General features: G+C 34.6%; 3 protein-coding genes across 3 annotated transcripts in view; 2 read left to right on the top strand and 1 right to left on the bottom strand.

Moving 5' to 3' along the window:
- LOC106545315 (histone H2A.Z) overlaps positions 1-11,557 on the bottom strand; it is a 30,816-nt gene extending 19,259 nt beyond the window's left edge. The window contains exons 1-3 of the mRNA XM_014061833.2: positions 11,226-11,557; positions 8,519-8,594; positions 6,377-6,471 (exon numbers count right to left, since the gene is read on the bottom strand). The gene's annotated coding sequence lies outside the window, so the exon portion shown is untranslated. The remainder of the gene's footprint in view (positions 1-6,376; positions 6,472-8,518; positions 8,595-11,225) is intronic.
- On the top strand, positions 696-8,587 carry LOC106545316 (keratin, type I cytoskeletal 12). The gene is made up of 8 exons (XM_014061834.2): positions 696-878; positions 2,119-2,201; positions 3,089-3,245; positions 4,360-4,521; positions 4,632-4,757; positions 6,185-6,402; positions 6,758-7,053; positions 8,353-8,587. The coding sequence occupies exons 1-8, from the start codon at positions 696-698 to the stop codon at positions 8,454-8,456; spliced, it is 1,329 nt and encodes a 442-aa protein (XP_013917309.2). The 3' UTR covers positions 8,457-8,587.
- On the top strand, positions 11,217-23,860 carry LOC106545311 (keratin, type I cytoskeletal 12). Its single transcript, XM_014061828.2, has 8 exons — positions 11,217-11,654; positions 16,189-16,271; positions 16,464-16,620; positions 17,061-17,222; positions 19,011-19,136; positions 20,419-20,672; positions 21,116-21,285; positions 23,757-23,860. Exons 1-8 carry the CDS (start codon positions 11,217-11,219, stop codon positions 23,858-23,860), a joined length of 1,494 nt encoding a protein of 497 aa, XP_013917303.2.
- The last annotated feature ends 1,873 nt before the right edge of the window (positions 23,861-25,733 follow it).

The raw sequence follows: 25,733 nt of genomic DNA, 5'->3' as shown, positions 1-25,733 counted from the left end.
GTTGTATTACATTAAGAAGAAGCAAAGTTATAAAAAAGAAAGTTTTCACACGAGTTTTACAAAAAAAAATGCTTGAATTATAATGAAAGGTTTGACCCAGACTACTCCACCTATTTTCCACCTGAACAAGTGAATAATCAAGGGGAGAGCCTAAATATGTGTATTAGGATTATCTAATAATTATTTTAATTATTTAATGATGGGCTAGTTAATCTGTTGACAACATTATCATTCATTTGTGCATATGATGCAGTGTTAAACTGACATATAAAAGGGCAGAAAACCACTGTCCAAGAACAACCTCAGCTACATTTCTGCACAAGCAAGATCCTTTCTGTTGTCTTGGAATCATGAGCTTCTTGAGCCAGTCATCCAGACAAGCTTCTTCCTCCCGCAGTAACAGAGGAGGAACAAGAGTATCTGGTGGTGGATCATGCAGCTTTAGTAATAGATCAAGTAGCAGGCTTGTTGGTAGTGGTTGCAGCAGTGGTGGCAGTGGCAGTGGAGCATGGGGCATGTGCAACCTCAGTGGAGGGGCAGACAGCAGGAGCAGGTTGGCCTCTGGTAGCCTAGCATGCAGAGGCAGCAGATCGAGGACCATGAGTGCTGGATGGGGCACTTCTGGTTTAGCTGGGGCATTTAGTAGCTTTGCAGGTGGTGAAGGTGGCTTTCTTTCTGGTGATGAGAAGCAAACAATGCAAAATCTTAATGACCGCTTAGCAACTTATCTTGGAAATGTCCAAGCGCTGGAAGAGGCAAACAGTGGACTTGAAAGCAAAATTGCAGAATGGTATGAAATGTTTGGAGCAGGAAACCAAGGAGGACAACCACAAGACTATAGTGAATATTATGCCATTATTGATGATCTTAGGAATCAGGTAAGAAAAGAAAGAAGTTAAGTAGGATCTCTTTTTTTAATCTTTTACCATACGATGATGCCATGTTAGTCTTAGGAGATTATGAGCCAGAGTGGTTTCTAATGTTTATTAACAGCAGGCAGTTCCTATTGCCAAGTTTAATGACCAGAAAATATCTGAGGAATGCTCTGCAGGAGAGGGGCATATACTCTGCAAGGGGAATAGAGAAGGCATAGAATTCTTAATTGTGAATGCCTTCTTTGGAGATTCTTTTAACAGATTTGATACAAGGCAGTAAATTTTATTGCTTTCATCAATACAGTCTCAGTTTCAATAAAACAACACCCTCCTTTAAAGAGAAAAAAGTTAAGATAAGTGCCGCACCCCTGCAATTGCTCACAGTTTATGATATGACAATAATAAAATAACTTTTGAGTTCAGGAAACAACAAACTGTCTTGTTATGTTTTGGATGAGATCTTATTGAAAGTTCTTAAATTATGCTTGAAAGAAATCTGATATTTACTAATTATCCTATTTTATGTGGCAGAGTATCTTATATAGGAGAGCCAGTTTGGGGTGACGGTTAAGGCATCAGCCCACAAACCAGTAGACTGAGAGTTCTAGTCCCACCTTGACCACAAAGTCAGTTGAGTGACTTTAGCCGGTCACTCAGCCCTGGGAAAGAAGCAATGGCAACGATTTGTTAAAATCTTTGCCAACAAAATTGCAAGGAATTGTTTAAGCTGTAGAATGAAAACAACTGAACACAAGGAAAAAACCCTTATATAATATACATTTGCATTTACCAAATATGTCAACAATTGAAGTATTGAGTATACCGACCTAATTCCATTTTTAATAAGTCGTGGCGGCACAGTGGTTAGAATACAGTATTATGCAGACTAATTTTGCTGACTGCCAGCAATTTGGCAGTTTGATTTTCACCAGCTCAAGGTTGATTCAGCCTTTCATTCTTCCGAGGCTGGTAAAATGAGGACGCAGATGGTTGGGGGTAATATGCTCACTCTGTAAACCACTTAGAGAGGGCTGTAAAGCACTGTGAAGTGGTATATAAGTCTAAGTGCTTTTGCTATTGCTAATATATTTATTTAGAATTTATAAACCGAAGAGGATATGGCCCATCGCCTAGCTTTGCTCTGCTTTTACACTCAATTTAGAAAATTATGCAGTGGGATTACAATATTAAAGTTGTTGAAAATCATCTATGTTAAATAACCTTTCTATGTTGTGTATTTTAGATAATTGCTACATCCACTGACAATGGAACACTGATTTTGCAGATTGACAATGCTAGGCTGGCTGGTGCCGATTTCAAACTCAAGTAAGTGGGAGGGAAATTAGCATATTTCCCACATTCTGGTTTTCTTCATGATCTAGAAGAATGTGCCTCCTAAAGTAAAGGGCTTTGCTGGTTAAAAATGAAAAAACATATCTCGAACAAATGAGATCTATTTCAATCCCAGCAAATTCCAAAGTATTTCATACAAGCAAATTCCAAATTCCTATTTAAGTTAACTATTAACTTTCAGTTTAGAGGCCGATGGTCATCATTGCTAACCATAACTGCCTATATGAGAGAGAATGAGGAATGCAATACTGAACTCAGATGTATTTTTGAATATTCTTACTTGCTATGGTTACAAATTCCCCTAACATGGTGCCATAGTGGTGAGAGGTCACAACGCAAATTATCTACTATAAATAACAAGGTAGTGCAGCAAATACTTTTTCTAACGCTCCATATTGCTCAGCAGCGGGTTAAAAGGGGAACTCCTCTCCAGCTCTCCATTTTATTCCTTGCCACTTAACAGTGGGACATGGCTATCATAAATATGCAATATTGTTTTAAAATAAATCTTTAACATCTGAAGAAAGCATTGAATGAAGACAAAGGAGGAAAAAGAGCCGAGGTGGCGCAGTGGTTAAATGCAGCACTACAGGCTACTTCAGCTGACTGCAGATCTGCAGTTCGGCTGTTCAAATCTCACCGGCTCAGGGTTGACTCAGCCTTCCATCCTTCCGAGGTGGGTAAAATGAGGACCCGGATTGTTGTTGGGGGCAATATACTGACTCTGTAAACCGCTTAGAGAGGGCTGAAAGCCCTATGAAGCGGTATATAAGTCTAACTGCTATTGCTATTGCTATAAGAGGGAATATATATTTTCCTCAGATGTATCAGGAGCTGACAACACTTTTGATTGCTTTTAGGTATGACAATGAATTGGCCATTCACCAAAGTGTTGAAATGGACACCAATGGCTTAAGAAAGGCCCTGGAAGAAATTGAGATAACAAGCAGTGATCTTAAAGTGCAGATTAACAGCTTTTCTGAAGAACTGGAACAGATGAAGAAAAATCATGAGGAGGTACTATTTTGGGGCTCATGTATACATAAAAACAGGGGCAAATATATGTCAACAAAAACCAATACGTGAAAGTTTCAAAATGCGACCTGGCAAAACTCTCACTGGCTGGCATTAAAAGAATTGGACAGGATTGAACTGGATTGTTTCAGCAAAAGAAGAAGAAGAAGAAAAAGACAATAATCTCCCTAATCCAACTCTAGTTGTGTATAAACAAGATGTTCATGTCAATCATGAATAGAATACAAAATGGGAGGAGTGCTGACATATTTCCCCCACTGAGATCCACTTTGGATTTGAGCCACATCTTTCTGGAGTTTGGACAAATACCAGTTATATCAATTTTGCCCTATAGGGTTCTCAGAAAATCTACCACTATAATTTATTTTTTTCCTTACTAAAGAATGAGAATGTGGGAGGGGAAGATTGCTATGGCATGTCATAATATTATTACAGACTTCAAATGACAAGTAGAATGGAAGATTTCATTCTTCATAGTTAATTCAGATATTGCTGCAATACAGAGCCTAAGTATATCTATATATATTCAGGAGAGTATTAGGTTGTCAAATTCAGTCTAAACAATTACTTACAAGCATCAAGGACAAATCCTGCACATTGCTGAGATGGATTTAAGTTTCCCCACCTTCAGCAACAAACACAGTGCAATTTAGGGATTATATGTTTGGTTTAAAATTTGCTATCTAGGTGTATTAATCTCCTGATCTTTAAATTTAATACATTGAAATATCTGGATAACATTGCTTAAATTTTTACCTTTCTAGAAATGAAAATTGAAACTATCATTGGTTGTCTCAATTGTCATCTGGGGGATTTATATTAATCTTACATACAAGCACATGCCAAATAAAAATTCCAAATTCCCTAAGCCCACTAGAAGGCATTTATTTGCCATTGCTTTCTTTGAGCATTGAATCATTGTATGACATGAAAGTGTGTGCTAAAGAATCCCAGCATCGTAATATTCTACTTCCAAGTGTGTTAGACATTGATTTCTGAACATATTCAAGAAAAATGAGATAGACTCAATCAAAACTTTCCAAGTCTGTCTTAATTGTTAAAAACGGAAATAAATTATTTTTTCTTCTTGATACAGGATATGAGAATGAATGATTCTACTGCAGCTGGAGATATCAATGTGGAAATGAATGTCACACCTGGAGTTGACCTGACTACTCTCCTCAATCAGATGAGGAGTGAATATGAGTTTTTGGCTGAGCAAAATAGAGAAGATATTGAGGCTTGGTTCAATGAGCAGGTGAAGTCTATCCTAATAATATTCTTCATAAAGATTATTTTTTTTAAACAAAATTATTTTTCATTAAAAATTGCGGGCAACAACATTTTTCAAATTCTGATATATTTCAGAGCCAAGAACTGAATAAGCAGATCAACACCAGTGTTGAGGAAGCCAGCACCAACAAGAGTGAGATTACTGAACTGAAACGTGCTTTGCAGACTCTTGAAATTGAATTGCAATCTCAACAATCACTGGTAAAAAAAATTTCTCCGGAAGTATTTTAACAGGTTTAAATTTATGAATTGATTAAATATATAATCTTCTCTTAAGACAAAGAAATTGTAGCATGTGAATTGGAGTGGATCCCTTTGTTCTAGATTCTAGCTGCAACCAACCCAAATTATCATAGTTTTCCATCTCTAATTCTTGACAATTTGAGAAATTGACCGTCAGGCAGGGTAACCATCAAGTACTACTAGACTATAACTCCCATTATCTCTGATAATTGCTATGAAGATGGAATTTAATACAATTTACCACTAACACCTAGAGAGCTAAACACAACTATCCACCACTGATTTAAAATACATAGAGACTTTATTAGCACTGCACACTTAGTAATGTTAATATGCTACTCTATAATCTAGTAAGCAACAGTAGAGGTGGTTCATTTTATTTCCAAAGAAGCACAAGAGTCTTCAATTAAATTTTTAACTACCAGCAGAGATGAAAACCTACAAAGCCTGTAATAACTAACAATTTTTCCTTGACTCAAGTTTTCATTCCTATATCCTCAGACATGTATCTCTATGTGTAAGAAGCAAAGAAAGAAATAGGCAGGACATATGAGCCTTTTAAAATTCCATTCATGAGAGCATCAATCAAATCAGGCTATCTCCATTTTTCTTTCCCAAAGAGATAAATAGTAGCTGGGGGGCAGGGGGTGGCATCAACAATGGCTGTTCCCTAATTAATCCAGGAATCTTTGACTATGTACAGATAGTCCAAATGTGTGAATATTTCCCACAATCAGGTTGTCTAGTGGCTGAAACTTGAAAGTATTCATATGAAATATACTACACAGAAAATGGCTTTGTGTGAAATTCTATAATATTTTACTTGCTTATTCATAAAGAACTCATACTAATTACTGCAAAAAAAGAACAGATACTTATATATTTTTTCCAAGAATTCTAACATGATCAAATGTACTTCATGTTATCTGTCAATCACATGTGATATATGTATGTATGTATGTATGTATGTATGTATGTATGTACGTATGTATGTATGTAACTTTATTAGGATAACAAATTATATATCTGAAAAATAAAAGCTACATTTATTCATATTCAATGTAGTATCTAAAAGCAGGTTATGAAAGAAATATATGAATCAATGCTATTTGATAGATGCTGCAGGTTTAATGGCTGCGGAATTCAAGTCCACACGTCAAAAAATCTTTGATACACACACACACAAACACACACACAGTTTAAAAAAACATAAAAACAAAAAAGACTTGGCACCATAGTTAAACTTTCCATGCAGTCCACCAGTTTGTTTAGATTCTTTCCAAGGGAACATTGATCTTGATAACAGAAAAAAAAAGATTATTCAGTTATGTTTTGCATTCATACAGTGTTCATTTTGCATTCATACTATTTTATTTTTCCATCAGAAACAATCTCTTGAATCTACTCTAGTAGAGACAGAAAGTCAGTACTGTGCTCAACTGTCCCAAATACAAGAAGCGATTGGCAGTGTGGAATGCCAAGTACAACAGATAAGAGATGACATGGAGTGTCAGAACAGAGAATATGAACAGCTTCTGGATATTAAGATCCGCTTGGAAAATGAGATTGACACTTACCGAAGTCTTCTTGATGGAAGTGATGGGTAAGGTGAAAATTTGGAGAATATTGTATTTCTTAAAAATCTTTGATCTTGCCTGATCCAAGCTGCTCCCTGAAAAAGCACACAAAGAACAGAGAATGGTAGCCTATCTTTAAAAGGTATTCCTATTCTATAACATGAAATAGAAATGGGCTCTTCTCTCCCAACCAATAAAAAAAGCAAGCTTACTTTAAAACTTTTTGTTATATACATATGGTGTAGCAAATTGCATTGATCATTTCTACCCAAAAACTGAACTAAAAAAAAACACATTTTAGGTTTATCTACAACAAAATGTTTAAACAGTTTCTCTCTGTTTTTGTCTCTCTCTGCTTTTATATAATTTTGAAACCGGAAGTGCTGATAGAGCTACAGGAAGAAGAGACATGAGACATGAAGTAAAATCCAGAGTACAAACAGGTTCAAAATCTAGAGACCAGTCATCTTTCAGCTCTGGATCTAAAGCCTTAGGATCTCCAGATTTAAGATCCAAGGAATCATCAGGATCTTCTGGTGCTCAATCCAGAAGTGGGGAATCTGCCGATCAAAGGTTCAAGAGACAAGACTATGCCACCTCTCCAACCCACTCCAAAGGTTCTGGATCTGGAGATTCTAAACAGACAGATAAATTGGGATCTGGAAACAATCCCAGAGGTAATACATTTTTATTATTTTATATATATTTACTTCCATATTTTGATAAACAGTGTTATCTTGCTATCCATTGAAGCATAAAAAAATGTTGATTTGTTCCCTATTAAAACAGATTTGCAAAGCTTACTTTAAAACTTTCTGTTATATACGTACATATGGTGTAGAAATGCATAAGCTAAAGGCCAGCAGTGTTCTTTCCATAAGATATGTATTATGGGGTTATCCTGTACAATGTGGATACTGAAACCATGGAAGTTGGGTCTGGTAAATGGAACTCCTATTTTCTGCATATGCCAACTCAATTTTCCTTTCCACACAAAACAGTTGTAATGTACATTTGTATACCCTTAGGATACATTTCTGAGAGAACAGCAACAAATGCCTTAATAATATTAAAGTACATTTTTAAAATATAAGATTAGGTTCCATTAATTAATTGACACAAATACAATATTAACATTTGCTGACTGCTTATTCTGAGACACCAGATTTTCCTTATCTGATAGCATATATATATATATAATCATTAAATTAACGACTACCTAAAATGAAGCTTAATTTACAATTTAAGTGGAGCTTCCTAGCCCACTAGAAGGCATTTATTTGCCACTGCTTTCTTTGGGGATTTTTTAAAAATTTACAAAAATTCTCAATCTATATTAGTTTTGGATTCCCTAGAAGATATTATTCAACATGCCTGGAGTGATAAAGACTGCAATTTATATAGAAAATTTTTTTAAAAAAATGTCATCAGAATGGGGCCATTTGTTGCAGTAAATTGGGTCTATCAGTCAAATTATATAAAAAGTCTTAAATAATATTTTTAAATAGTAGTTGACATGTTTTTTGTTAAAAAATAATATTTATCCAACTCTTTATGAAAATGAAAGTTATAGGATCTTCTTCTATATAATTTAAAGGAATTATCAGGGCCAAATATCATTCCTTTCCCATCATTTCTGAAACCTACTAGTGGTCATTAGATTATCAAGCTTTGTACAAATTTTGGTTGATGGAGTTAGCTTCCAATATTTTAGACGTATATATTTTATTTAATCACTGAGAATTATTTGGGGAAAGATTCAATATGAAGCAATGAGTTGCCTGCACAAAGAGCCAGGTTCAATCCTTAGATTTTCAGAATGAGGTTGTGATCCTTCTTTGCTGTAAAACAAACTAAGCACAATAAATCAACATTGGACAGCTTTATCTAAGCCACACCTTTTCTTTTCCTGTGAAATTGACTTAGAATTTAAAATAATTATTTTTCTCCTAAATCTCTGAATTCTTTCTTTATAGACCCTCAAAAAACAAGAGTGATCAGAACCATAGTGGAAGACAGAATTGGTGACAAAGTTGTCTCAACTCGTGTTCAGTCTGTTGAAGAAAAGCCCGTTAAATAAGCATCCTCAGCTTTACTACAAAGTCTTCAAAGCACTGCGCTCATATAGAAACAGATAGCTACCTTCCAAAATAGGATCATCTTCCTTCCTTGGCTTCTGCAACGGCTTCTTTTCAGAGCATATTTCTTCTTTGCAATTCTAGAATGAAAATGTTGACTTCATTTTTGGCATTCCGCAATAAACATTACATGTTGAAGCAAAAACTGTCATGTTTCATGTTGCTTACATATAAACTGTTGATAACATATTGCTCACAGTGTATGTCAGTAGTTGCCAGTTATCAATAAAGCAGCAAAATTAGAGTCCAATCAAATCCACCACAAAGACATTTGTTATATCAGGTAGCAATCACACTAATTACCCAAATTCTACCTGGCTGATGGTTTATGGTGGTCCAGTCATGCAAAATTATAATTAAGATATCAGTAATCATACTGCATAATTAAACAGCATTTTATGGAATGCCAGCATAATTTGAATAACTGCAATCTACATTCTATAAGCTTTTTAAAGTATATGTGGGTCAAAAGAAACATAAAATATATGTTCTACTTATATTCAAATGTTCAACTGAGACAAATGTTCCACTTTGGATTATAGTACTTTCTAGAGAACAGTTGTCAAACTCGATCACATCAGATGACGTATCATGACACATCGCAATGTTTTTTGCCTTTGTGGAATAGGCTTGCATGTGATGCATCCAGACCACAGGCTGCCAGTTTGACACCCCTGTTCTAGAGCAATATTTCTCAATCTTAGAAATTGTAGTCCTATAATTTCCAGGTCAACATGTTGATGGAATTGAAGTTCACACATCTTAAAAATGCTAAGGCTGAGAAATATTGCTCTAGAGTATCTCTGGATTGTAAAAGAAAAGTCTGAATGAGAGCAATATTCTTGCTTTTATATCCAAGATATTCTTCATGTTATAGTCAACTGTCTAAATTAAGTTGTAACCACTACATTTGCTCAGAATCAAAGAAAAGGTGACAATAGTAACTGGGTTCATTAAACAATTTTGTGTTCTATTTGGTTTTGGTTTACAGTGCCACAAACTCAGGCACTGCTAATTTTAAGACATGATTTATGACTTAATGATCTTTGATAAATATAACACAATGGAATCCTATACCATATGTTGAATAAGAGCTGATCATATAGTACATAATCATATTTTGAGATCTGGGATATGCTACAACAGCCTTACCTGGATACCCTTCAGATTTCAGTCTTCCATCTCACATAATCCCATCCTAAAGACCATTAAAATATTTGGATTGTTATGGAACAATCTACCTGGAGATTGCCAGACTGGGAAATAAAATGATGGACATTTAATTTTAAGACCTAGATGAAAACAGTGGCAAATCTGTAGTTTTTATACTTGGCTAGAATTCACCTATAAATTCTGTGATGAAATGCATAGTTTGTTGAACAAGCTGCAGGGAGTCTGTTTTATATATGAGGCTAATAGGCATCCAACACTTAAAGTTTTATGTTGCATAAATGGACCCACATTTAAAGATTGCATTGAATATCCAGAGCTCAATATCCTTTTTATAACTGATCATATTAACCTTGAACATAATCAATTATTGTACAGGGCTTGCTTTAATACTGAGTATATAAAATGGTTTTGCTGAATTAACCCAAGATTAACAGAGATTTAAAAACCATTGTGTGATCAAACAGAACATAGTTATCATGAAGTGTATCCTGAGCAATTCAGAGATATAAGAAACCCTTGTTTCTGATCATTTATATAGTAACCAATTTGGGATATTCACATATATTATGGCAATGTTATTGTTGCATTGTGGAGAGACCAAAATAAGGTTTGAGCTTAAGAATCATGAAGTCTGATTCTGACATAGAGTAAAGAAAATATTCTTCAATATTTTTTTTACCTCTGATCATAAAGACTGGTGTAAACTAATTTCTCTAGGACTAGACTACATTTATTCTAACATTAATACCCAATATATGCCAAACTCTTGTGACTGGCTAACCACTGCTTTTAAATAGGAGAGATCATTTGTATTTTTAAGACTACTTATATATATTTCCATTTGATTAAGCTAGCTATTGAAATGTCTTTCATCTGCTGGATCTTTAATGACATGAAAGGGAAAGAAAAAAATGGCAAGAAATAAAACCATTGATATTTAACAAAGTACTTTGTGAAATAGCTTTTACACAAGAAAAAAAAATCAAAATAATGTAAGGATGCTTTTCCAGAAATAAACTAAGTCACATAGCTTTTTGTACCAACCCAGAGTGAAAAAATAACAAAAAACCACTCTTCTCAAAAAAGGCTTGTACACCCTCCTGTTATGAAAGACTTGATTTCATAAATGCAAAAATAAAAATATGTATATAACAATGAGCTTTTAAAATGATGTAAAGAGTAAGATGTAGATAATTACTCAATCTTGCTGAAAAGTTAATGAAAGTTTTGGCCTGGTCAAATCCACCCATTCTCCACCTTAAAAGGGAAAAAAAAGAGGAAAAGATGACAAATAGCCCAAGGGGAAATCAGCAGAATGGAATATCAGGTCTCATTATTAATATCCATCAGTCAGATGGGTTTGAAATGATAAATTGGCCAAACAATGTAGGTATGAAATGACATTCCAGTGAAAGAACACACCCTTAAAAATTGACATATAAAAGCTTGGAGATTATTCTTTATGATTCAGGTTCTTCTTGGTTGTCACTGGTTCATTTTCATACTATTCTTGAAACTTACTGAACATCATGTCTTACTTTGGCTGTGGATCTAGACAAATCTCTTCTTCTCGTGGCAGTGGGGCACCTCTGAAACTTTCTAGCTGTGGTATATATGGGTCAGGTGGAGGATCCAGCACAGGAATCTTTAGTAGTGGGGTAGTTTGGGGCTCCAGATCAGGATGGGGTAAAACCGGTGGTGGTGGCACTGGTAGTTGCTTCCATATCTGCAACTCTAACCCTGCTGGTGGTGATGTTGTTCTTCTATCTGGAGGAGAGAAAGAAACCATGCAGAATTTAAACGACCGCTTGGCTTCCTACCTGGCTAAAGTGCATGCTTTGGAAGAGGCAAATGGTGATCTTGAGCAAAAAATCAGAAATTGGTATCAGAAATCTGCAACACACACTAATGAAGGGCTCTACAATGATAGCAAATATAATTCTTCTATTGATGACCTTCGAAATAAGGTAAGTCAATTCTTCAATGGATTTTGAAAAATCAAATGAGGAATTATTTTACCATTTCAGGTTGTTTAACAAATAGACAATGTAATCTGCAGAGCCACACGCCAATATCTATCAATGTTTGGGAGCTTCATCCCACAAAGTTCTATTTCTATTGAAATTGGTGTGTGTGTGCGCGTGCATGTGCAATTGGAATAGATATCTGTCAACAACTTGTCTTGGTACCTCAATTACAAAAGCCTCTATTTATTCCAGAGGTAATGAAAATATTTATCATGGTATTGCATACTTATTGACCATAGACCACTTCTTAGCATTGCAAATTCAACTTTCTCCACTGCTGATTTAGAAAGTCATCCATCCATTCTTGTCAGTAAACTATACTAGCCTGACATCTGCTGTCCCCATTGCCAGTCTCCTATCTGCCTCTGTTACATCTGTTCCTAGTCACTGTACCCACTTGACTACCAATTTTTGATCAAGCTTAACAGTTTGTACACATTTTGACCCTAACCCTACCTTTGTATGTTGGAATTGGGGGGAAGGGAGAGAGAGAGAGAGAAATCTTACTTTTAACATTGGTTGAACTAAAGGCAACTTAAAGTTATTCATGAGCATAAGGAAAATAATGGCAATGTGATGGGGGCACAATGGAAAAAATGTGTTATCAGATTGTGTCTTCTCCTGATGAAAGGAAAGTGGAGACAGATTTTCCAGGCTTCTTCAGCAAAAACTGGACATGTGTTCTTTTGACAGTTATTTATAACAATTCTACCTCCCAATTCCTTCAAAACCGTTTTTCAGCTCCATGAATTTTTCTTTTCTGCCTAATTTAGAATGCTGAGATAGAGAGATATACTGTAAACCAATTTGTTTTCTCTCCAACCAATTAACCAGAATGCAAAATTTGAATTTCAGTCCATGCCCCATCCCCTGACTTAAGACTGCTTTTAGAGTAACAAAATTCCCCTTCTTCATAGAAAAAGATCATCGGCATCCTATTCCATTCAACCTTTTTCAACACTTATTATGTAGATTAAAAATGGAAGGAAGGAAGGAAGGAAGGAAGGAAGGAAGGAAGGAAGGAAGGAAGGAAGGAAGGAAGGGGGAGGAAGGGAAAGAAAGAAACGAAAGAAGGAGGGAAGGGGGAGGGAGGGAGTGGAGAGGGAAAGAAAGGAAGGAAGGAAGGAAGGAAGGAAGAAAGAAAGAAAGAAAGAAAGAAAGAAAGAAAGAAAGAAAGAAAGAAAGAAAGAAAGAAAGCTCAGTGCATATTATTCTTCATATACATACATTCTCACTAAAAGCATAACATAATTTTGTAGCTGGATGCTTTTTCGAACAACTGCAATCATACTTGTCTGTTGCAGTGTAGTGCTTTGAATCCAGAGGGTAGGAGGCAGTATGAAATAAAAATGCTTACACAAACAGACAAAATCAAGCATGCCAGGTTTTTTGTACAGAATTATGAGACTAGAAAATAACTAGAAACATTACGATGGTTTCCAGATTAGATTCATGGGAAAGTTTGTGAGAAGAAGACTGATATACTAGTGCTATTAACCACTAGGATACCAAATGATGAAACATGTGTCATAATGTCACAATGCAAGCCCCACCCTTTCATACCTGTGTTAGATCACATGCAAGTATGTGACATGTTTCATCACTTGCCACTCCCATTATGAATACCCATGGAGGAGTCAATAGTTCCTATCAATGGAAAAAATAGCTCTTTCCCAAATTAAAGATTTTTTAATAGCATAACTTTGCATAACTTTGTCTTCAACTTGAGGCAATTTCATAAAGCTCTATAATAATGAAAATGAGGGAAGAAAGCTTCTTTTTTCTTTGGGCCTTTCATTTATATAGTTGGAATCATTGTTTAAAAAAAGATTGTATGTCTTATCACATAATCTGAGATTTCAGGTCAAGCTATTTCTTTTGTTACAGATACAATGTGCATTACTTCAACCTGTCAAACTTTTTCAAGCTACCTATCAATTGGCCAACACTTTAGATCATGTCAATGTCTGCCAATAACTAAAGATGGCTGTTAACTTTATAAGTTATACTTATCTTGTTATGTTTTTAATTATCATAAATTTGTAGCAAAACTAGCTGTGTAGTTTTTTACTTACTTATTTACAAAATGAAAGCACATGGATACCTTTACCATAGCAGCTAATTCCACAAAATAATAAAATTGGTTTATTTTGCAAGTTACACATCTATGAGCCACTTTTAAAGCTGCTTTCTTCATATGAGAAAAAGATTTTAAATGAATCTAGTTGTCAATTGAATGTAATCCTAGTCCTTATATAGATAACTATATCTGTATAGTTGGATGGATGGATAGATAGATACAGATACAGATAGGAGTAAAACAGTGTTATTGTCAATCTAATGTCTATATTTATATAGATATAGTTATTAGATATATAGATATTAGATTGACAATAACAATGTTTTACTCCTTTTTATGTTTCTCATTTTTTTTGTTTTAATACATTTTTTACTTTTTAAAAATGCTTTGAACCTCGTATATTTTATATTTTTTAAGTAATAGAATTACTAATTGTTTGTATCTCACCTTTCTAATGCTAGTCTGTAACCATAATAAATATTTGATTAATTGAGATTAATGTTTCCAAATATCTAAGAGAACCACTACAGTACATATGTGATTCCAGTAATCAAATATACATTTTAGGAAATATAAGATTTCACAATCTGATTCTATTAATTTTTCAATTTTTGTTAATTGCCTTGTTTCTTGCCCAAGAATTTTCTTTTTTTAAAGTAATTATTTTAATTGAACAATTTTATATCAAATAATAGGGGGTTGCTGTGTTTTTAAATTAAAAATTATTTTTTTAAAAAAGCAGTCATCTGTAAAAATATTACATTTTCCTATATGTCCATTGTGTTTGGCCTCTTTTAGTCTGAAACATACTGGAAGAAAGATAATTAAAACAAAACAAACTTTTTTGTGTTGTTTTTACTGCATGCTTATTTCCAAACTCTTTCTTTTACATAGCTTTATCAATGCAAATAATTTCAGATAAAATAATATTTCATTGCAAATGCAAACTATTATAAGGTGATGGAAATTTTACAGGAGAATTATTATGACCAAATAGAAAGGAAAATTAGGGGGAAAATCTGGTCATCTCATGGTTATCATTTTCTATCTCTCTCTTTATTGATTTAATTTGATGTAGCTTAAATAATATTCAAAATATAATTACTAATCACTTCTCAGCTAAAACAGTATCTACGAAACATAAACTGACTTCACTTTGGGTGATCATAATGCTTTGTTTCATGTAATTTTTATGTTGGTATCCTGATAAACTTAAAATAGTTTTAAAGATGTATAACATGCAGGTTTCTATGTATATTTGATTTCCTCAGTATTAATGCAGGGGCTGAATCATAATCTGCAGGGTCCTTTAATCTCTGTTTCTCCTCTTGTCAACAAAAATCCCCTTTTGTTGGTGCCAAAATAGGTCTGCCACCTTTTAACCAGGGGTGAAATTCAGCAGGCTCTGACAGGTTCTGTAGAACTGGTAGCGGAAATTTTTAGTAGTTTGGAGAACTGGCGAATACCACCTCTGGTTGGCCCCAGAGTGGGGTGGGAATGGAGATTTTGCAATATCCTTCCACCAGGAGTGGGGAGGGAATAGGGATTTTGCAGTATCCTTTCCCTGCCATGCCCACCAAGCCATGCCCATAGAACCAGTAGTAAAAAAAAAATTGAATTTCACCACTGCTTTTAACTGTTGTGAAGGAAAACTTCTAGTAAAAAGTATTTCGTAATTCAGACTTTCCCTCCTAATATGCTCCACACAAATTCAGTTTTAAGTATTGAAGCTTACTTTAAGTCAGTGCTTCCCAAATCTAGATAAATTACCCAACTCTGGATAAAAGTAATTTTCCTTTGGGTAACAACACACAAAGTCATTACCAAATCACAAGAGGGATATTTAAATAAAGATTTTTCTGAGAAGTAGTATCATCAAGGAAAAAATATGAGAAACAGTGTTTTAATAGAATAAATACCAACAGAGGTTTTTACATTATATATTTAGCATAATACAAAGTTTAACATATAATTCCCAACACAGAGATAGTGAACTTGTTGTTTTGTAAAAGATGCAGTTTTATTGCCTTTCCCAATCTGGTAATGTTAAGATGTGTTTGGGGCTGCAATTCACACTATTGCAGCAAAACAGATTCATCTTGAGAAACAAGTAATGGAAGACTGCTTATCCTTATTCCTGTAATATTATTATTCCTGTAATAAATTTGTACCCATTTGTGGAGGACTATAAATCTCTCTATGCCGCTAGGGTGTTGGGAGTTGAATTCAAAAAATGCAGCAGGTGAAGAAGCCAGCACTACTTTAAAATTCATTTTTTTTTACAAAAGGAAATTAATATAAGAAATATCACATTTTTGATTTTTCTGATTCATTTATCTACTTTTATAAAATGCAATAAAGCTGCTAAAATCTTTTTATCTTCTTTCCACACAGATCATCACAGCAAGTATTCGGAATGCCAGCATGATTCTGCAGATAGATAATGCCAGACTAGCTGTGGATGATTTCAGAATGAAGTAAGTTCTTCAGCCCAAAAGCAGCCTATTCAAAATGTGCAAATGCTGATAAAAGCAAGCAAAACCAGGATGTGACCTCAGCACATTCAAACAATCCATCTATTAACAAGTCTCTGTCACAAGTTTACAATATTTTGATCTATCAAGTTGGCACTTTTCAAAGAACTTTTTTGTCGTCTTTTTTTTTTCAAGATATGAAAATGAGCTGTTCCTCCACCAGAATGTGCAAGCAGACATCAATGGCCTTAAAAAAGTACTGGATGAATTGAGTATGTTTAAGGGTGACTTGGAAATACAGATTGAAAGCCTCATCGAAGAGCTGGCTTTTCTCAAAAAGAACCATGAAGAGGTAAGGCAACCAGTTTTCTAAAACAGTTTACATCATACAACCACATTAGCCTTCAGGAACTTGATGCCCTCTAAGAAATTCTGGGAAATGTAATCAAAGTTTATTTGGCAATTTGTGATTTGTAGCATTCACTATGGTTAAATTTAGGTGTCGTTTGGCTCTCAGTAGTAGTAATTAGAAAAGGGGCTTCACTGAACTCTAATTTTAATTCTGTATGACTTTTAAAAAAAAATAAGTAATCAAATAGACTAAACAGCTGTCAGTCTAGGCTGCTAGACTGCATTCTCTACTGCAACACCTGCATGGAAATATTAATATATAAAGACGTGCAAAGTGAGGCAATTGGTTTACGTGCAAAAATTTTAAATAGCAAGCCAAATTAATTGTACAGTTAAAAACCTTTCTCTTTTTTTTTTTTACCCTTCTCACTGCCTTCTTAGGAAATGAAGAATTGGCAAGGGACAGTTGCTGGAGACATAAATGTTGAAATAAATGCAGCACCAGGAGTGGACCTGACTGCAATTCTGAACAAGATGAGAACAGAGTATGAAGTTTTGGCAGAGCAGAATCGCAAAGATGCTGAAACTTGGTTCATTGAAAAGGTGAGAACAAAGAAGAAACATCTCTAGACATCTACAAAGCCAAGTATTATGTCCAATACTAGATCTCCATTTTAAAAGTATGTTACTGGGCTTTTTAAGGTTAAAAAATTTCCAAGATCAACTTCCCAAGAGTGAAGGGACTTAAGGGATAACATCCTTTGGATGTCAAGTCAGTTAGTGCTCTGATTTCACTATAAGGAATGAAGTCTTTTCATGCTTTTTAGAAGCTATTATTCTTACTATACAAGAATAAACCATCAGTGTTTTTAGTGCTGCAATGAACTATAGTTAGGTTGCTATAATAAATGGCACAGCAGGGAACAATCTACAAAGAAAGAATCTTGGACAGCCTCCCAAATATTCTAACAGCACAAACTAATAGTGGCAAACAACTGTTATCTTAAAAGCCTTGAGACCAAATGGACTCCCTATCCCATATGAATTGGCTGCAGTAAATTGTACCTCATTCATCAGATTAAGAGAACGTGTTGGGTTGTAGCTAGTTGTAGCCAGCAAACTCCGGGGCAATATAATTTAGCCTGCATAGATGAGTTTTAAATATATATTTTAAAATCTTTTCATTCTTCATAGCTTTTTCTTGATATGTTCATGTTTTGGATGCCAATATTTTAACTATTTTATTTCCTTATGTGCTTTTATGGCCAATGAGATTGCATGAATGTGTCTATATAGCTATCAACCATTATGCCCACCCACTTCTTAGTCTTGTATGTATGGTATTGTTGAATTAAGGCAGCCACTTAGCCTAAAAAGCAAAATAAAAACATATCAAACAAATCCAGCTCACAAGTAATTGTTCTACCTTATTCTTTGTTGATTCCACAAGGGATAATATGTCTACTTCCAGGTATTACAGTTCAAGATATTCAATTAGAAAATTAGCAGTTATCAGTAGCAATAGCAGTTAGACTTATATACCGCTTCATAGGGCTTTCAGCCCTCTCTAAGCGGTTTACAGAGTCAGCATATCGCCCCCACAGTCTGGGTCCTCATTTCACCCACCTCGGAAGAATGGAAGGCTGAGTCAACCTTGAGCCGGTGAGATTAGAACCGCTGAACTGCAGATAACAGTCAGCTGAAGTGGCCTGCAGTACTGCACCCTAACCACTGCACCACCTTGGCTCTTCAAAATTGATTTTTCAGATCCCTGAAAGTGCTGTCAGAGAGAGTGGAGTTTGTTTTCCTAGAAGGTAGAATCAGTATAGCGGGCTAAAACTTCAAGAAAGTTTTCAGGCTATAGATTAGGAGGAACATTATGACTACATAGGCCACTAGCCACTGAAACAAGCTGCTATATGATGCCAGTTCATCTTCACTGCAACCTTCAAATTGAGGCTGGATGATGATCTGTCACATCACCCTAGTTTATCCTGTGCTAAAGAAGAGATTGGGTTAGATGGCCTCCAAGATACCTTCTAATTCAATAATTCAATGGAAAGCACTAAGAATTCCCAACTGACTCAAGCACACTAAGATGGCATTACTACCAGCAGCAAGCATTTAAGAAATTTTGAACATCTATGCTCTTTTAATATATTCATATGTGGAGCTTTAAAGCGGTATTGCCCAGGGACTATCAACTTCACCCTACACATATATAACACAGTGGGGTTTCCATTGCAATACGATGTTCCCTCAAATAGTTTGTTTTGACACCCCTATGGATGCTGCGTCTGATGGCAGCTGGCAGATTTTATGAAAAAAACACAAAGACTCGGTGCTTGTTTCAGTCATTTCAATTGTAATCTTGTGTTTGAATCATTGTAGAGTAAGGAATTAAATATGACAATCAACGTGAGTGCCAAAGAAACCACCACTAACAAAAAAGAAATTGCAGACCTGAGACATACCCTCCAGAGTTTGGAGATTGACCTGAAAACCCAGCTTTCTTTGGTAAGGACATTCTTTATCACCAAATAAACCATTTTAATTATAAAGATTGATTCTTTCTTAATTTAATGTGAATTTAAAATTATGGGTGTTGAATTGCAATACTTGGGGAGGCAGAAAATTGAAGGAAGTTATAATACCCTATAGTTTTAAAAGTTTTTTTTGGGGGGGGGAGCTTTAAGATGTGTGAACTTCAATTTTCAGAATTTTCCAGCCAGCATGCTCTCCGGGAAATTCTGGGAGTTGAAATCTACAGATCTTAAAACTATCAATGCAATTTGATATTGGTTATTCTGTGATAACAGCCCCTAAGTTTCTTCCTGGTTTATTTTCAAATTAAGAGTAAAAAGGTCAAACAAATGGATATTTCCAGAAACACTCCCTATGTATTAGGCATGAAATTGATTCCAAAATTCAGGTCTTTTTGGAAAAGCAGAAGAAACATATGTCAATATTTAATAGTAGCTCGGCGATGAACAGTTATCTGGAGAAGTTCTTCCTTATTGGATAACTTCAAACAGAAGCTGGAGAGCCCATTGGCTGGAGATGCTCTAGCCTTGGGTTTCACACAACAAGCAGCAGGTTGGTTTACACAGCCCCATCCAGCTTCCACTGAATAGCAAAAACTTCGTACTGGCACATTATTACCTCAACTCTAGATATGCTGAGACTGTAATGCCCAAGATCCGCAGGCAATTGCTTCTCAGATGTGTGTTGATTAGAACTTCTGGAGAACCCCAGCTTCCTTTCTTTCTGTCACATTAGGAAAGGCAAGCTGGACCACCAGGTTGCTGTTTTAAGTAAAACTTTATATATACTTAATGTGATTCTTCTTGTGCAATTAGAATGCTCCCAATCCTTCAAGAACAAAATGACAATATAGTAAAAAGCAATTCAGATTGTGAATTCAACAAGATTGAGATGGAGCCTAACTCATGCAAATAACATGCTGGCATGCATATGGTTTTAGAAACAAACGCCTTATAAAACAGAATAGGGTACACAAAGGATTGTACCACTTTATTTTGTTGGTGAATCATGTTCAGGCTTGAAATTCTTACAGAGAGTCCAAATAAACATTACATTATTCCTGAAGTTTAAGAAGTGAAGGGCATTGATTCAGGATCTGATAGCCTATTGCCAAAAAATCATTTTTCTCAAAGTGCTTAGATGTGAACAGCCTGACATTTTTGCCGATATAAATTTGTACAAAGGTACTCCCCACCTAGACACATAACTGTTGAAGGACTACAGAAATAAGCCCTGCATCTCTGTTCCTTTTCAGAGGCAATCCCTTGAAAGCACCCTTGCAGAGACAGAAGGCCAATATTGTGGTCAACTCTTGCAAATACAAGGGATGATTAGCAATGTGGAGAACCAAGTACAACAAATCAGAGAAGACATGGAGTGTCAGAATGCAGATTACAGGCACCTCCTGGACATCAAGATCCGTCTTGAGAATGAGATTGAAACTTATCGACGCCTAATTGATGGAGAAGCATCAGGAAAAGGAATGAAGGAACTATCTGGCAAAAAAAGGTATAATGTCACAATTCAATTTTGTCATAAATTAGTGGTAATCTTGGAAGCTTAAGCCAAACAGGTTTAGAATTCCTAGATTGGAAATATCCACAGAGTAACTGTGGTTTGTGAATACAAACCAACATAAATGAGCAAACTAAATGAGTATAGATTGAGTGTGGAATACTGGGCCATATTTTTCCGCTTTGCACAAGCACATATTTTCATGCATGAAAACCATTCAAGATTGTCAGAAGTTCAGATTTACTATTCCAGTTGAAAAACGGGATTAAATTTATGGCATTCTATGGAAAATTTATGTTTTAAGAATTTTATAATTAATATTAATATTGTGAAAATCCCATAAAAATCTATTGGCTATGCATAGAGTTTCTTCTAATAATAATATTGGCGAAACAATTCCCCTAAAGGTAACATCATCAAACTATTGCTTATTACAGTGAATCTGTACCAAGAAGTAGCAAAGATCTGGGATCACAAAATCTGGGATCTGAAAAAGGTTCAGGATTAAGAGCTTCAGGCTCTGAAGTCAGAAGCACAAAGACTGGCACAGAGACCAGTACTAGAAAAACTGAAGCCAGAAACATTGAATTCACTACCAAAGATAAAGGTAAATATTCTTGGAATTCAATAGAATTATTGTGGTTGTTTCTGATTCAATGCAGTATTTTGTTCTCTACTTCTATTACTTTAGCACATAAGTGAATTTTTCTAGAATTCTAAACTGAATGACTCCTTATAACCTTTCCGAAAGTGCCCTATCATTTTCTTAAAATATAGTAAATGATATCTATTTCCAATATCCAATCTCTTATTTACAGACAAGTACATAAAAACCTTGTCATTTCAGTCCTGGTGTCAGCAAAAGCCTATTAAGGGTTACCAGAGATAACAACATATTGTTTCCCCCCCCCACAATTTGTATGTTTTTACTGTTGCAATTAGAATTATTAATAAAATTGCTATTTAAAAATTGACATACACTATATAGACAGGCTAGTACCTACACATCCTACTTTTTTAAGCAAGACCTGAGTGGTGCTGGAGGGAGGGTCATTCCCCTCTCAGAAATGTGCCCATCTGTGTTTTGGGTCTGGCATTAGCCATGACTCCAGGAGAGAAGAAGAGTGGCAGCAGTTGTCACTGTTGAGGTGTTGTGGGTTTTCAAAAGCTCTACTCTGCAGGTAAGCAGATGAAGCTCTATGGAACAGTTGGGATTGGAGCTTATGTACTGTCTCCAAATTGCTATTATCATTTGTTCCTGTATTCTGTTGCAGGAATGGCAATTAGCTCTCAAAGCTATAGAAGCTTGAGGATTTCAATGTGCCACCTGGTGGCATTAAGTCTGGGATGGCTCAGCAGTTTGTGGTCTCCATTACAATCATTATGAGCTCCATACATAGGAGGCACTGTGTATTAGACTTGGGTTTTGTCTCAGGACAGTCACAATATGATCTCATTTTGAGATTTTCTATCCATTGTCTGGTCATGTTCTGATTGTTTATCAGCTTGTTTCAGTGTGGGATTCAAAAATTGTTACTACTGGTTATGTGGACATGGCTTTGTAGGCATAGCAGGGGAAGGTTACTGCAAAATCCCCATTCCTTCCCCACCCCACAAACCTGCTTTCCAGCTCTGTTCTCCTGTTCAGGACAATAAGAGAAGATCAGCTGGGAGGCAGCAGGGGCGGGGCCAGACTATTTGCCGGTTCTCCAAACTACTCAAAATTTCCACTACTGGTTCTCCAAAACTTGTCAGAACTGGTTGATTACCACCTCTGGCTTGTTTGTGTGATAGGAAGAGAAGGCTAAATAGATCAGCCAGTTCCAGGGTAGCCTGGTGTTTTCCCTGAAGATCTAGTGGAGCAGTCTGATTGTTCTCCTAGGCCTAGAATTAAGACTGTTCTTTTTTTGCCCCTCTTTCCTGTTTTGACTTACTTATTTGATAGGTTTGTATAGTTGCCAAACTCACACACAGAGGCTCTGAGCAGTGAACAACATTAAAGTTAATTTAAAAATTTAAAACCTCAGGAGCAAGATAGTCAAAAAGCATGTGCTCTTTTCTCTATAATGAGAGAGGCCAAAGGAAATGACCTGATAAAGGTCAGACAGAGTGACAGACAAAGGGAGAGTTCATACAAAATCCTTAGGTATCCACCGTCCCTCTCTCTCTACTCATGTCATGCTGAAGACTTAGTGTTAATGCATTCTTTTTTCTAATACTTAACTTCATGTGCAAATACCATACTCTTCCAAAGGAATAATATAGCATTTGCAAGGCAAATACTTCTCTTCCTTCTTTCTATCCTTCCACTTATCATGTATATTTAGCATGTGACAAATAATTATCATTGTTTAGGGAATGCATAGTTGGACATGAATAATGTTTAATTGACCCAAATTAAAAATTTGCCTTTCAAGTATGAATCTAAAACATTTGTTATTATGAGACTTCAAAGACATAGCAAAATTATTATCTGTAGTAACATGTGAAATATGCAAGTTTTTAAACTTTTAAAGACATTTCTTCAATTTCTTTAAATATAGCTATCTCCCCAAGAAGGTAAGAAATGTAAATTGTGTGTCTCATTTTCAAAATGAAAAATAAAATCTCTGAAAAATGTTGCTATAAAATTATGTAATGTACAGAAATTGTAGAGAAACCTCTTTTTTCCTCCAGCATCATTTAGCACAATTGAAAACATATATTAAAATCCATGTTTTCTAGTTTCTTACATTAAATAAAAGGGTTTGTTATTTAATTGCTTGAAACGAGAAGGAAAAAATTGATCATGTATAGCTACTGTCCCTAGACAGCCTGCACCAGCCACGCATAAAACCTAGAAATTAACTCAATTTAAAGAAAGAAATAATTGAAATCAATTGGGTTTCAGGCAAAACTTGTTATACATGGCAAGCACATTTATATGTTCTAATACAGTTATTTTTAGTAGCCTAAAAATTAATGAAATTTCTTGAACAAATAATGTTGCCATTTGCATTTTTGATATACTTGCTTTTCTTTCTTTCTTTCTTTCTTTCTTTCTTTCTTTCTTTCTTTCTTTCTTTTTTTAATATTTAGAGATAAAGAAAACCAGAGTAATTAAAACAATCATTGAAGAATTAGATGAACATGGGAGAGTGACTTCCTCCAAAATCCAGTCTGTTGAAGAAACTCAGGGATAAAAAAAAATATTTTTTTTCAAAAGCACTTCTTGGCTTCAGGTGATGCTGCAAGCAGAAGAAGAAACATACATTTATATTAGCAAGATAATATCCCAATAGAACGGTTTCCTTTCTTTATTATGTAATCACTTTATAGCTATCTTGATCACGAGGTGTATTTGACTTTGATTCTGATAATCCTGATAATTAACATACAGGCTTTAGAATTATGGAAGAGGCAACATCAAATTTCGTTAATGTCTCTTGGTTAATAGTGCAACTTCTACATGTAAAATCACTTGATTATTAATATATAAAGGTATTTACAATTTAATTTTGTAGTTTGCAACTATTTATCCACCCCACATACATTTCCAATAATAGCTCTTATTTCCAAAGGTTCATATTATTTTCTAATAATCGAAACTAATTTCACTCTGAGTGAAATTCAGTTTGGTGTAGTGGTTAAGGTTTCAGTCTAGAAATCAAGAAACTTTGAGTTTGAGTTCTGCCTTAAAATGGACCTTGGACCAATCACTTTCTTTCAGCCCTAGGAAGGAGGCAGTGACAAACCTCTTCCAAAAGCTTGCCAAGAAAAGTACAGGGAAGTGTCCAGGCACTGTCTGAGTCTCAGAATAATGATTGAATAATGGTTGAATAATGAATATTATTATTATTATTATTATTATTATTATTATTATTATTATTATTATTAAATAATGGTTGAAGCTGAAGTGTCAATGACTACTTCATCTTCAACCACAACAATACATGAGGACACGATAGATACAAACTTAAGGTAAACTGCTCCAAACACCATTGCAGAAAATACGACTTCAGCAACAGAATGGTCAATGCCTGGAATGCACTATCTGGCTCTGTGGTTTTTTTCCCAAACCCCAAAAACTTTAATCTTAGATTGTCTACTGTCGACCTCACCCCACTCCTGTAAGGGGCACAACGTGCCTACCATCCCTGTCCTAATGTTCCCTTTTATTCATATCCATTTCCTGTATTCAAAATCATGTTTATACTTATATATGTTATCTAATACATGCTTGAATAAATAAATAAATAAATAAATAAATAAATAAATAAATAAATAAATAAATAAATAAATAAATAAATAAATAAAGTAATATAATATAATATAATATAATATAATATAATATAATATTATAATATAATATAATATAATATAATATAATATAATATAATATAATATAATATAATATAATATAATATAATATAATAATATAATATAATATAATATAATATAATATAATATAATATAATATAATATAATATAATATAATATAATATAATATAATATAATATAATATAATATAATATAATATAATATAATATAATATAATATAATATAATATAATATAATATAATATAATATAATATAATATAATATAATATAATATAATATAATAATATAATAAATATAATATCATATCATATCATATCATATCATATCATATAATATCATATAATATCATATAATCAGACTATGGAAAAGGACTGGGAGTTTCTGATTGCTGCAAGACTTAGTATATTATGGGTATAGTCGCCTCCCCCCGGCAAAGAAAAGGATTTTTAATCATTCCCAGATCAGATCCATGCCTGCATAATCTCACACCTATCCTGTTTTAATATGACATATTTACACTTCTAACATTCTTCAATAGGTAACACACTGAATTTCTCTGCAATGATTTTGATTTATGCTATGATTTTTCTGCTGTTGCACAAAACGGAGCAAATAATGAAAGGCACCATGGTAGCAAGATTTCATGGTATTTTTGCAGGCCCATGTAGAGAGCAAGAAAGATGACAAGAAATATGCAGTTACTGTCAGGTAAGAAAAGGGGGCTGAAACGTTTTT

Source organism: Thamnophis sirtalis, unplaced genomic scaffold (assembly GCF_051295495.1).
Source record: "Thamnophis sirtalis isolate CommonGarterSnake01/CBP01778 unplaced genomic scaffold, rThaSir2_p1.2 scaffold_4, whole genome shotgun sequence".
NCBI lineage: Eukaryota > Metazoa > Chordata > Lepidosauria > Squamata > Natricidae > Thamnophis > Thamnophis sirtalis.
Note: the sequence above shows the minus strand (reverse complement) of the source record. Positions and strands in the feature narration are given on the sequence as shown.

What these genes read in the sequence shown, in the direction of transcription:
- LOC106545316 (XM_014061834.2), top strand. Translation starts at nt 696, where the DNA reads ATGCAAAATCTTAATGACCGCTTAGCAACTTATCTTGGAAATGTCCAA. An exon ending in TGCAATCTCAACAATCACTG is followed by an intron (nt 4,758 to 6,184) that starts GTAAAAAAAATT and finishes TTTTTCCATCAG; the next exon opens with AAACAATCTCTTGAATCTAC. An exon ending in ATCTGGAAACAATCCCAGAG is followed by an intron (nt 7,054 to 8,352) that starts GTAATACATTTT and finishes CTTTCTTTATAG; the next exon opens with ACCCTCAAAAAACAAGAGTG.
- LOC106545311 (XM_014061828.2), top strand. Translation starts at nt 11,217, where the DNA reads ATGTCTTACTTTGGCTGTGGATCTAGACAAATCTCTTCTTCTCGTGGC. An exon ending in TCAAAAAGAACCATGAAGAG is followed by an intron (nt 16,621 to 17,060) that starts GTAAGGCAACCA and finishes CTGCCTTCTTAG; the next exon opens with GAAATGAAGAATTGGCAAGG. An exon ending in GAACTATCTGGCAAAAAAAG is followed by an intron (nt 20,673 to 21,115) that starts GTATAATGTCAC and finishes TGCTTATTACAG; the next exon opens with TGAATCTGTACCAAGAAGTA.